Source organism: Procambarus clarkii, chromosome 55, assembly GCF_040958095.1.
Source record: "Procambarus clarkii isolate CNS0578487 chromosome 55, FALCON_Pclarkii_2.0, whole genome shotgun sequence".
Classification (NCBI taxonomy): domain Eukaryota; kingdom Metazoa; phylum Arthropoda; class Malacostraca; order Decapoda; family Cambaridae; genus Procambarus; species Procambarus clarkii.
In genome coordinates this window covers 19424314-19436664 of record NC_091204.1, presented here as the reverse complement: position 1 = coordinate 19436664, position 12351 = coordinate 19424314, and the positions used below count along the sequence as shown (strand labels likewise).

The 12351-nt window shown below is 49.8% G+C and overlaps 1 protein-coding gene across 7 annotated transcripts in view; it reads left to right on the top strand.

Annotated features, from left to right (window-relative positions):
• The window catches only part of Nipped-A (Transcription-associated protein Nipped-A), a 331196-nt gene that overhangs the window by 180912 nt on the left and 137933 nt on the right, over window positions 1-12351 (top strand). For all 7 annotated transcript variants that reach the window (XM_045738328.2, XM_045738364.2, XM_045738341.2 and 4 more), the window contains exon 19: window positions 7048-7196. In XM_045738328.2, coding sequence (XP_045594284.1) covers window positions 7048-7196 — 149 coding nt within the window. The remainder of the gene's footprint in view (window positions 1-7047; window positions 7197-12351) is intronic.

The following is a 12351-nucleotide window of genomic DNA, read 5'->3' as shown; positions in this document are numbered from 1 at the left end:
GGATACCCTCTACCGGTACCCTGGTTCTGGTAATTACCTAAGTGTAATTACCTAAGTGTAGTTACAGGATGAGAGCTACGCTCGTGGTGTCCCGTCTTCCCAGCACTCTTTGTCATATAACGCTTTGAAACTACTGACGGTCTTGGCCTCCACCACCTTCTCACTTAACTTGTTCCAACCGTCTACCACTCTATTTGCGAAGGTGAATTTTCTTATATTTCTTCGGCATCTGTGTTTAGCTAGTTTAAATCTATGACCTCTTGTTCTTGAAATTCCAGGTCTCAGGAAGTCTTCCCTGTCGATTTTATCAATTCCTGTAACTATTTTGTATGTAGTGATCATATCACCTCTTTTTCTTCTGTCTTCTAGTTTTGGCATATTTAATGCTTCTAACCTCTCCTCGTAGCTCTTGCCCTTCAGTTCTGGGAGCCACTTAGTAGCATGTCTTTGCACCTTTTCCAGTTTGTTGATGTGCTTCTTAAGATATGGGCACCACACAACAGCTGCATATTCTAGCTTTGGCCTAACAAAAGTCATGAACAATTTCTTTAGTATATCGCCATCCATGTATTTAAATGCAATTCTGAAGTTAGAAAGCATAGCATAGGCTCCTTGCACAATATTCTTTATGTGGTCCTCAGGTGATAGTTTTCTATCTAGAACCACTCCTAGATCTCTTTCTTTATCAGAATTCTTTAAAGATTTCTCACATAATATATAGGTTGTGTGGGGTCTATGTTCTCCTATTCCACATTCCATAACATGACATTTATTAACATTAAATTCCATTTGCCAAGTGGTGCTCCATATACTTATTTTGTCCAGGTCTTCTTGGTACATTCCTGTTGCTCCCTGAGCAGGCGTGTATCGTGGTGGAGCTGGAGTGAACCTGCCTCCACGTGCCCCTTGATTATAGCCTCCTCGCTGCCCACGAGTACCCTGATGGGGTCCCCACGACACCCCACTCGTATTGTGTCCCTGGAACACCCTTGGCTCCCAGCCCTTATTATTGTTACGTCGAGGAGCACCTCGCCCCTTGCCCTTGGAATGTGTGACCCCCGCCGCGGGTCCATCCTCCACTGGCTGAGCTACTGGGGCCCAGAGCTGAGCCTGTCTCTCTTGCGTGTCTGCTAGATTTGCCTGTTCCTTAGGGGACACTTCCTTGAAAATGTCATCCTCTGTCAGTTTATGTGTCGGGCTATTCTCCGCCCAAAACACTGCATGTTTCACCGCTTCCTTAAAAGACTTAGCTTCCCTGCAGTGTAACGCACTTTCCCGCGGTAATGCACCGAAAAAAACACTCCGTTGCATAGAATCTCTTACTACCCCCGTGAACTGCGTTTTCGTCCGCTCAATCACATCACCCAAGAGTCTTATTCTATGGCCAAACGCCCTTAATTGTTCCCCTGGTTCTCGTTTAAGTGCAGCTAACTGAGCCTTTAGTTCTACTGCATCGTGCTGCACATCGTAATGATCTATCAGTTCCTGCTTAAACTTGCTATAACTATTTATTTCTCTAATTTCCGCAGAGTTGAGCAGGGTCTTTGCTTCCCCTTTCACCTTGGAATATGCCAATGCAATCTTTGCCTGATCCGACCATGACCCCACACTAGTCGCCTTCTCTAGAGCAAAGAAAAATGTTCTAATATCCGTCAGTAACTGACCTTTCGAATCCCGTTTGGCGCCCCAAAACGTGGGTATGTCTCCATATACCTTAGGTCCTGCATTAGTCGTCTCATGCGTGCTCAACACATTTTTCAACCACTGTGCAACCTGCCCAATTGTCTCTGACGCTGCCGCCTGCGCCGTAAGCAACGCCGCCGTGTTATCACCACTCTCACCCTGACCGACATTACTCGTGGCCTGGCCACTGGCGCCCCTATTACTACCCGTACCCGTCATGGCTACTCGCCCCTTATGTGCTCGTTTATGAACCAGCTTGACGCTTTGCCGTACAGTAACCTTACTTGGCCTTATTCCCTTAATCTCACTAGAATCACTTATAATTTTAAGCCACCATTAACAACGTCACTTATCAGTTCCCCACACTACTGTTTCCACCCCTTAGGGGACCTTTCCCTGCCGCACAACGTGGCCACTCCACTTGGCCACACACCTTGGCCCTACACCCCACTATGGCCACTCCCTGGCCCACGCACCTTCCCTTCCTCACTCCCGACGTCTACCAATTCCCGAACATTCCCTCACCAACTAAACCGGTAACACACTTCCTTCATCTCTCAAAGTGTTCCAAACCTGTTTGCGCTGCCACCAAATATGTCGTGACGCTGAACCCCGGTTCATTCCGAACACAGCGATTACACAACACATAACACCTTGCCTCAGCAACCGTTACTACCACCGTGTACTCCTACACACACCAGACCCTTGAGGCGTACCACTAGGTTTGTACTGGAACACAATGAATGAACATACGGAAGGTATTTAAAGGCCGTCGGATTTTGTCATTTAATTACAAAGAATAGACTCTGACAAATAATACTATATTAATTAACATACTCTATTAGGTCAATACACTTCCAATACCCATAGACCACTTGACCTCCGCGATCACCACCCACACTCGTAACTTCCGCCTAAGTCCCTAATACGGAATGATTACTACAACGCTCCACACCCGGTTAGTCTTACATTCAATACTCACATACTGCAGACTTAACTTGGTCACTAAGATCACAACAGGCTCTCGCATAGCTGTCTGCTACACTTCGCTGCTGCCACAACCGGGGATCCAAAAGGACTTGCTCGTTCAACTTCCCCAATCAGACTCACTCCAGTCAGCCATCTACCTCAACCATTTCACCCCACCTCTCAAGGAAGGTATAATCCGATTAACCTTATCCCTAGAGAGGTAATCTTGTTCCTAGAAGCCTGACGAAGAATAATTCCTCTTTCCAGGAATTAATCATTTGGCTAAACAGCTTCGGTCTTAATCCATTGACCTTTCTTAGATATGTGATCCATAGTCTGTCTACTTACATGTACTTTCAATCATCATTCGTTAAGTGTTGTAGTAATGATCCTCTAGCTAATAATTCCTACTAACTTGTGGATTACAACACCCCATCTTCATCTGCTAGGTCTTTGAGTCTTGGCCTACCTTGACGACTGGTTGGTATGGGCTCCCAACTGGTCTGCTTGTCTGCTAGCCAGGAATCTGGATCTTTCCTGCCTCGACACAGTTGGGTTTCTGGTGAACTGGCAGAAGACCCAGTTGATAATGTCCCAGGTTTGGACTTGGCTGGGCTTTGTGGGGGATTCTCAGGCGGTGTTCCTTTCTCTCCCTCCCGCAGCCTTACTCTGGCTGCAGTCCCGCCGTCGGCTGTTTTTGAGGGGGACCCGCAGCACTCGGAGGTTGCTCGAGCAGCTGTGTGGGAGCCTGAGCTTTGCTCTTTTGTTTTTCAGCTGGGCAGAGTTTGGTTTTGGAAGCTGTTCTGGTATCAGAGCAGCCATTTTTGCCGGTTTCATGATCGCCGGGTTCGACCATGGTGTCCTTGTGCCGTTTGCTGTGTCACCGGCTTCCTCTTCAGGTTTATCGGGGTTTGGTGCCATGGTGCCGTCATCCTCCCTCGCTTGATGTGCTCGTGGATGCCTCATCTGTCGGCTGGGGCATTGTGACCAGTGCTCACCAGTCTAGCCAGGGGCATTGGCAGCAGGCCTTGTGTCAGGCTCACAGCATGATGCAGGAATATGCGGAGGATTGGATTCAACTTTCTCGTTGCTCGGTGATACGAATCCATTTGGACTGCTCCCCCTGTGTTTCATTGTCTCAACCAAGGAGGGGGGTGGGAGGTGGTCACTTTGGTCCATGGCTCTTTGGAGCTGGTCACTTTGGGTAGCTCTTCCACTGGGTTCTCAGGGTTTAGCTCTTCTCTTTGTGTCACCGTCCTGGCAGAAGACCTGTTGCGCTTCATTCCTCTTTCCACGCAGTGGATGGTCGATGCTGCTTTCTTCCTTTGGCTTTGCCAGATGTACGGGCTCCCGGAGGTGGACCTCTTTGTGTCGGCATGGTCTCGACATCTCACACTGTACATTGCACCATTTCCCGACTGTGAAGTTCTCTCGGTGAATTCCTTTTGGCAGGACTGGTCGAGGTGGGGGTTCCTGCACCTCTTCATCTTGGTCCAGCTGTTGCTTCAAATTCTGGCTCGGTTGAAATCCTAGTGGGAGAGAGTTCTTCTCTTGGTTCCATGGTAGTTGGCCCAGCCTTTTGTTTCAGGTGTAATGACTGATATATAAAGTTTAGCTTTTTTGGTTGTTAATGTATGTTTCTCCTAGTTAAGATACCAGTTTGTTTTATTTGTGTTAATTTTTATGTTTCATTTGTGTTTGTGAGTATGTATTAGTAAAGGAGTATGATTCCCTGTGAAAAATCTTCCCACAAATTTTTGTGAGAGGAGCATCCCTGCAATCCACGAAAGAGAGAGAGCTGAGACTCCACACACACAGGTTGTGTGGTGTGTGCTCATAGGTTCTCACCTTACTGTGTGAGGTTATTGACCTCCATTTATATCTGAGTGTCTGGAACTGTAATCATTAATCTGGTGAGTGAGATTTTTCCTTGTTAGTGTATCATCCCTTTTCCCGTGTTTAAATAAATGTAATGCATGCACTTTGATTGTTTCTTGAGTCCTACCAATGCAAAAATATGGTACCAGCTCCACATGGTCACTCTTGTGTTTGTAGTGTTTATAAATGCATATTTGGTTTTACAACCCTGGTTTTAAAGTTACATAGCTATACCATAAACAAGTAAGGATGGGTTTTGTGAGTTCATACTGTAGAGTATGGCTTACCTGCTCGTGCCCTTACACAGGCGCTGCTTGCTCAGTGTCCGAACCCAGGCATTTTTTTCCCAGCCCTGCCTTTTTCAGCAGGTTGGGCCAGTGAGGTACCTCGCTGGTTGGACTTGCTCCTCCGCATTACGCGTCTGGCATTTCTGATGCGTGTACTGTATATCACCTTTTGTATGGTTATCAGTTGGCTTCTTAGATAGTGTCTCACCTCCAATAATCTCACACAGTAAGCAAACTCACCTCAGGTCTTCATCTCAGGAGCAGTATGAAGTCTCTTGGCAGTCTTTCCACCATTTTCTTTCTCTTTATTGGGTTTCTTCGGTGTCGGCCCTGGTTTATTTGTCTTTTCTCTCTAGGCTTTTTCTGGATCAGTATCTCGCATCAAATACTGTACTGTCACTTCTTATAGAGCGGCATTGGCGGAGCCACTGCCATTTTCATTTGGGGTGAATGTCACGTCTGCTCCGTAACGCAAGCTTTCTCATTCATTTCTTCACCTCTGGCTTGCTCAGCCTTCGCCTGAGCCCGGAGGTCCTGAGCTTTCTTGGTACTTATACCGGGTTTTTCCTTTCTTTCTTCTCCTTCATTTGTGGTAGCTCCTTTGATTCATGATTTTTGGGAAGGCATTGTTTTTGTTGGCCTTGGCCTTTGCAGATTGAGTTGGGGAGTTTCATGCTCTTCTACAGTGCTGGGGGTTTTGTTCCTTTGGTCATGGTGGTCGGTTTATTCGTTTGCAGCCTTCTCCTTTTTTTTGGTAAAGAATGAGACGGCGTGCTTTCGGAGGGGTCCGTTGGTGGTGGATGCTTGGTTGGCTTAGTCGGGGGTGCATCACGTGCTGAGTCGGTAGCGGCTTCATGCCGCTACAGCGGCTTCATGCCACTACCTGCCGGCCACCGGTTCTGTGTTAGAAGCGGCTTTGCGCTGTTACCTGTGAGCCACAGATTCTGTGTCAGTGGACACGCTCTGGGTTGATCCGGTTTTCCTGGCTTCCTGTTCCAGAGCTCGTGTGTCTCATGTTGTCCACATTGTCATTAAGTCTGATGGTCGGGTTTGTGAGCTTCATGAAATTCTCTGGTGCCAGGGGTTTTGTTCGTTTGGTCCTGGTGGTCGGTTTGTTCGCTTGCGCTGGCTCTTTCTTTTCTGAGGAAGAATGAGAAGGCAGGCTTCCTGAGAGGGTCCTTGGTGGTGGATACTTGGTACGACCGGGGGTACGTCATGTGTTATGTCCGATAGCAGCTTTGCTCCGCTACTTGCGCCCCACCGGTTCTGTGTAGGTGGATGCACTGTGGATTGATCCGGTTTCCCTGGTCTCCTGTTCCAGGGGACATTTGTCGTAAGTTGTCCGCAGTAATATTAAGTCTAGCCTAAGGTCTAACCTCATCCCATGATGTGTGAATGTATGCCACTCTGTCAGGTGTGTTAGGGTACATGAATTGAGATGATATTCAGGCATGGGGGTTTTGGCTGCCAGGTATCTGGTTAATGACCCAGGCCTTTTGCGGCCTTGGGTTGCATTGGGTCATCTTTTGCGGCCAACTGCTCTTCTTCGTGTTGATACCTACGATGCTTCCGCATCCCTGTTTTTCCTTCTCCTTGACTGGTTAGCTACAGGTAATCGACAGGGCTCCCCACAGAAAACCAGCATTGAATGTATTTAAACACCAATTTCTAGGCAAGATCCCTTGAGGCTCCCTCATACCCTCCCTCTCTCCCTTTGGTCAGCGGCTTTTATCATTGAAGAACTGGGTGATGGCAACTCGGCTCTCACTCCCGCCCCCCCCCCTTACCCAAAATGAGGGGGATAAGTGGAGCTAATGAGTGGGGGAGGGGGGGCTAGATGGAAGAAGTTTTGGTTGTTTGTTTTTAGTGAAGTGAGCTCCTTTGATACTTAAGTGGGTGTAGGTCGCATTTTTCAACCAGGCAGTAGTCTTGTTTTGATTCGCCTACCTTTCTGGGTGCTTCCCTGGTCCATGACAAGATGATCAACTTTAAATGTAAAGTGTTCAAGGGCCTTTGCTGTCTGCACTTCACTGAGAGGGCTGTGTTCTGGCTTGTGGTCCCCGGTAGTCATGCAAGAACTCTGCGACTGATGACTCCAAGTAGTATGGTATTTAATTAGTATAGATAGCTTCAAGGCACCTCCAAGGCTCGCCCAGAAACTAGCATTTTATTAAATTCAATGCTGGATTTGTCATTATAATTACTGTATGGGTAATCTTCTATTTTGCAGGCTGTTACCCATGAGCAGCATGGATTTCTAGAACAAGCTCAAGCAACATATGAGCTATCCATGTCCAAAGCTAGAACAGATATGGCAGTAAGACCTTCACCAGGGAAGCTGCAGTCAGAAATGAAACTGTGGGAAGACAGATGGCTAAGGTATGTGTACACTTTCTTTGTTTTTCAAATTAGCTATTGATATAAACAGTTCCCCTTAACAGGCAGTAAGAATGTGTCAGCATTACTTTAACACCCCGAGCTCTCCTAAAAATGATAAGAAGGATTGATAAGAGAAATATTTACCTCAATTTACCTGAGGACCACTCTCTAGTGTCTTCGACGAGAACAGGAAGCTGGTGGCTGGTCAATGGTCCCACCGTTTGTTATGATGATTTTATCATGCTGGATTATGAAATTCAGCAGTGTTTTGGCAGTTACAGCTTCGGTGGGTAGGCAGTTCCACACGTTTATAACCCTATAGGTGAAAAGCCATCCTATTTTCTGTCCTGCATTGTAGCTTGGTGAGCCTGAAACTGGTGCTCCTTGTTCATGTTACATTTGATGTTTTGAAGAAGTGGTCTAGATGAACTTTCTCCAAATTGTTCAATATTTCAAAGGTTTCATTGAGATCAGCCCTGTCATGTTTGGTCTGCAGTATGTTCAGTGGAAACTTATTACTTCACAGTATTCTAATTGAGACTTATTTTGCTCTTATTGCAAGATGTTTTCTAGGGGAACCCCTTCGGCTCCCCAGAGTTAATCGGGCTGATATGAATGTATTAGGCCCTGGCATCAGTCTAAGTGAATGGAGTTCTAGGCCTTCCGGGGACAACACTTCAAAATCTGGCCCCCTCAGAGAAGCACGAGGAGCAATGGCCTATAGAAACCCCCATGTGGTTGGAAGCATTCTATGTCTGCCATCAACTGGGTCAGGCACCCAGAAAGGTAAGCGCCCCAAAACAAACTCCTATTCTGGTTAAGAAATTGCTACTGAAAGCCAAACTAGTAGACAGAACTCGCCCAAATAAAAACTAGCAGACGAGCATGACGTCATCACATCACCATGCCGCTGTCTGCACAGCTCCCCCCTCCCCCTCCCTGGGAGGGGCAATGGGGAACCACAGACCCCCGCGCTGGCTATCCACACCTCAGTTCTATGGCTGATATGAGGCTGGCAAGGTTGTGCGACTGGCTCCTGAATTCTGGTCCTGTGCCTTGTGGTGTAGTGCTGTCCTTGGTAGTGCACGAGCCAGAAGTATATTTACAAGTTTTTGGGTTTCATGCACCTAGGGTCACCTTTCCCTAGGTGCCCAGTAAGTACTGCCATGGGGCTTGGGACCATCATCCACAAGTCACCTTTGGGGCTACCTCCACAAGGTCTTTTGCTGCCCGGTGATTGGCCGCCCTTGGAGTCAACTGGGGTGTTTCATTCACCCGTTTGCCTCTGGGTAGGGGGGGGTAGTATTCGTCACTAGTTGAGGTGCAGGGTACTGTGCAGCTAGTTATAACCTCTCATAGCGTCCGGCTCTGTTCCGCCTGGGTACATTGTCCTCTTGCAGGGTTTTTCTTTCTTTTGTTTTCTTGCCTGATGGGGGGATCTGCCCCTTGGTTTTGGTCTCATTCGATTGTGTCTTGGTGATCCCCTGCTAGGCCCCTATGAGTGTCCATGTTCCAGGGGTGAGGGGGCAGTTTTAGCAGTTTTGTTGGTAACTTTGGCCGCCATTTAGTAGTAACCTGTCGGGGCTTCTCTTAGTGTGAGTTCTGTCTAAGGTCCCTCGGAAACCGCGCTGGGAACCTTGGGTCCAATGAAGCGACCCCTGGGTCCCCCTCTTGCCTTGTGCGAGTTTGAGGGTTGCTCGGTCCCCTTGTCTTCGGGTGACCTTCACCGTTTATGCCTCTGTCATGCTGCCTGTTGGGTCGATGACATCTGCGAGTTTTGTTGCTTGTTTGTGACTCAGTATACCCAGTCCACTGATGACACTATTCAGGTGCAGGCAGCTCAGGCGTTGCATGCTCGTTTTAGGTTGCTACAGCATGCTAGATTGGTTGCTGACCCGGCCCTGTGGCTGCCCGATTTTAGTTATAGGGACCCGGACTTAGGGGTGTAAGTCACTTTGACTTTGGTTCAGTCCGCACCCCCTCATCCTGCCCCTGCTGTGGTTCATTCCGGTCCTTCCCCACTGCTTCCAGCTCCGAACATCTGAGGGTTTCGGAGTCGGGGCAGGGGTTAGTTGATTTGGAGACTCTGGCTGTCTTTGAGGATGCCCCTTCTGGGGTGGTGACGGATTCATTCGAGCCAGTTTATCTGGCCAAAGCGTCTGAGTCTGACTAGTGAGCCCCCTTCCTTTCTGCTTTTACTTTTGAGGCCGAGGCTTTGGGGGATGGTTTGACCCCGGGTCCCGCTGTGGAGATTCACGGGGCTGGGGAGGGGTTGACTTTGGGGCCATTGGGCCCAATTGGACCCCGCTTGGGTTTTTGTACCCTCTGAGCGGGGCTTGCTGTTACAGGGAACGGGGTTTTCCTTCCATCCCCCTCCTCCTCCGCATATGAGTCTGATTTGGTGTCGGCTCCTCCATGGGTTTGGTTCCGTGTCTCTTCGGGTCCGTCAGTCCTGTACTTCTTGAGGTTTTCGGCTTCCCACACCCCACCTCACGAGGTGCGGGAAACCATTGCGGCTTACCTCCTGTGAGACCCGGATTTTACCTCTTTAATGGATCCATCTTCATTCAGGTTTGGATCTTCGTTTCCTCACTGGGTTTGTTATGAGGTTCCGGAGTCATCCTTTCTTGCAGACGGCCCAGTTTTTTTCGTTGGAGGCTCGGTCCCGCGCGCTTCAGTGGCGTGAGGCTCTGACACTCCTTGGAATCTGCTTGGGCCCTGACTCTTAGGTTTTTGTCCCCTCTTTGTCCTTTGCTGTTTATGGACTCTCTGGTTGGGCACTATCTGCAGGCAGCTTCCAGTTGTCATCCAATGTCGGACTTGTTGGTTCTCTAGGGGGCTGGGGGGCGTGGGGAGTTTTCCCGGAAGGGTCGTGCCAGGGCTCGGGGTTCCTCCCATCGTGATAGGCCGGTGCAGCCTTTGGAATTGTCTTCATATGGTCAGCACGGTGATCTCTCTGTGCGAAGGTCAGGTTCACGTAAGGGGCATTGGCCCTTTCGCAGTTCGTCCCATTGACGGGGGGATGAAGGGAAGACTTGCTCTGTTTGGTCATACCTGGTCCCATGAGTTGTGGGCCTTTCAGGTCGTTTTGTGCGGCCTGTGGTGGTGTTGGGTGGCTCCTCCTCCTTCAGGGGGGTTTGGGGCTGTTGGGGCAAGCCTCTTCTCCTGCTCTTTGTCGGGTCATCTCGGAGTGGGTTCGCTTGGGCGTGATTGAAACGACCTCGTCCCTCCAGTGGGTTTCCCGCCTGTTTCCAGTCCCGAAATAGGACTGCGCGGACTTCCAGTTCCTTCTGGACTTGTCCTGTCTGAACTCGTGGGCTTATTGCCCCTCCTTTCAGATGACTACTCTTTCCCAGATCCATCTTCTGTTGGAGCCGGATGCTTAGATGGTGTCCCTGGACCTCAAGGACATGTAATGCCACGTCCCGATTCATCTGAGGTTCAGAGACTGGCTCGGTTTTGTTGGTGGGCATCAGTGTTACTGCTTTTGTTGTTCTCCATTCGGTTTGAATCTGGCGCCTCACGTTTTCACAGGCTTTACTCTGGTTGTGGTGGCCCGCCTGCATCTGTTTGGTGTTCGGGTACTGGCCTACCTCGACGACAGGCTGGTTTGGGCTCCCAGCCAGTCCGCATGTCTGCTCACCAGGGATTTAGTTCTTTCCCAGCTCGCCAGGGTCGGGTTCGTGGTGAACTGGAGGAAGTTCCATCTGGTTCCCTCTTAGGTTCGGTCTTGGCTGGGTTTTGTGTGGGACGCTCGGACCATCTCGCTTCTTTGTCTCTTCCTCCGGCGGCTCTGTTTCGGCTGTGTTCCCATCTTCGTCTGTTCCTGAAGGGCTCTTTGGTCATGCAGCAGTTGCTCAAGGGTTTGTGTGGGAGCCTGAACTTTGCCATGATGGTCTACCCGCCAGGTCGGGTGTGGCTTCTGTGGCTGCTCTGGTTCTCTCTTGCGACCTCTGGGTTTGGCCTCCAGGGGCTTTATGTCGGTTATTGCATCGCCGACTTCCTCTTCTGGTTTTTCGGGGTTCGATGCCTTGGCGCCTACCCGAGCCCTCGCTCGATGTGTTCACGGATGCGTCATCTCTTGGCTGGGGCTTTGTGACCAGTGCTCACCAATCCGGCCAGGGGCAGTGGGGTCCATCCTTCCGTCGGGCTCACAGCATGGCGTGGGAGTTCGCGGCTATGTTGATGTCGCTCCAGAGGATTAGGGTTGCTTTGGAGGATTTGGGTCGCTCACGGATCGATAATCTGGCTCCATTCGGACTGTTCCCCAGTGGTTCATTGCCTGAACCGCGTGGGTTCAATGAGGTCCTTGGCTATTTGGGGCTGGTCATGTCCGGTCACTCATCTGCTGAGTTCTCGGGGTTTGGCTCTCCTGGTATTTCACGTTCGGGGGGGGTGGGGGTGTCCAATGTCCTGGTGGATGGCCTATCCCGCTTCACTCCCCTTTCCATGGAGTGGATGGTCGACGCCAACTCGTTGAGTTGGCTTTTCCGGACGTTCAGGCCTCAGGAGGTTGACTTCTTCGCGTCGGCGTGGTCGAGGCGTCTCCCGGTATACATGGCGCCCTGTCCCGACTGCAAGGCCGTTGGGGTCGATGCCTTCAGGCAGGACTGGGCGAGGTGGGATTACCTGTACGTCTTCCTCCCGGTTCAGCTGTTGCTCCAGGTGCTGGCTCGCTTGGAGACTTAACAGAGAAGAGTTGTCCTTCTGGCTCCTTGGTGGTCGGCCCAGCCTTGGTTTCAGCCACTGCTTGCTCGGTGTCCGAACCTGAGGTTCTTCCCGCGGCTCCACGTCTTTCAGCAGATTGGTCCAGCCCGTTAAAAGGCTGGTTTGTTCTCCTCGAGTCTTTGTGTCTGGAGTCTCTGACTCAAGTCTATCACCATTTGTATGGGGAATAGGAGGTTTTGTTGTTGGTCCCCCACCTGTGTGCTTCATTTAGCTGTCAGTATGAAGTTTCCTGGCGATCCCTTCAGTTTTTCCTATCACTGTGTAGGTGTACTTCGGTCTCTGAAAGGGTTGTTTTCTCCTTCCTTTCGTGGTTGTTTCAGGACCGTCATCTTATGACGAATACTGTTGCCTCTGTTGTGCTATGCTCATGTGCCACCTGAGCCTTCCTGGTCTTTGGACCATATGCTCTCATTTCTCTCTTCTCTTC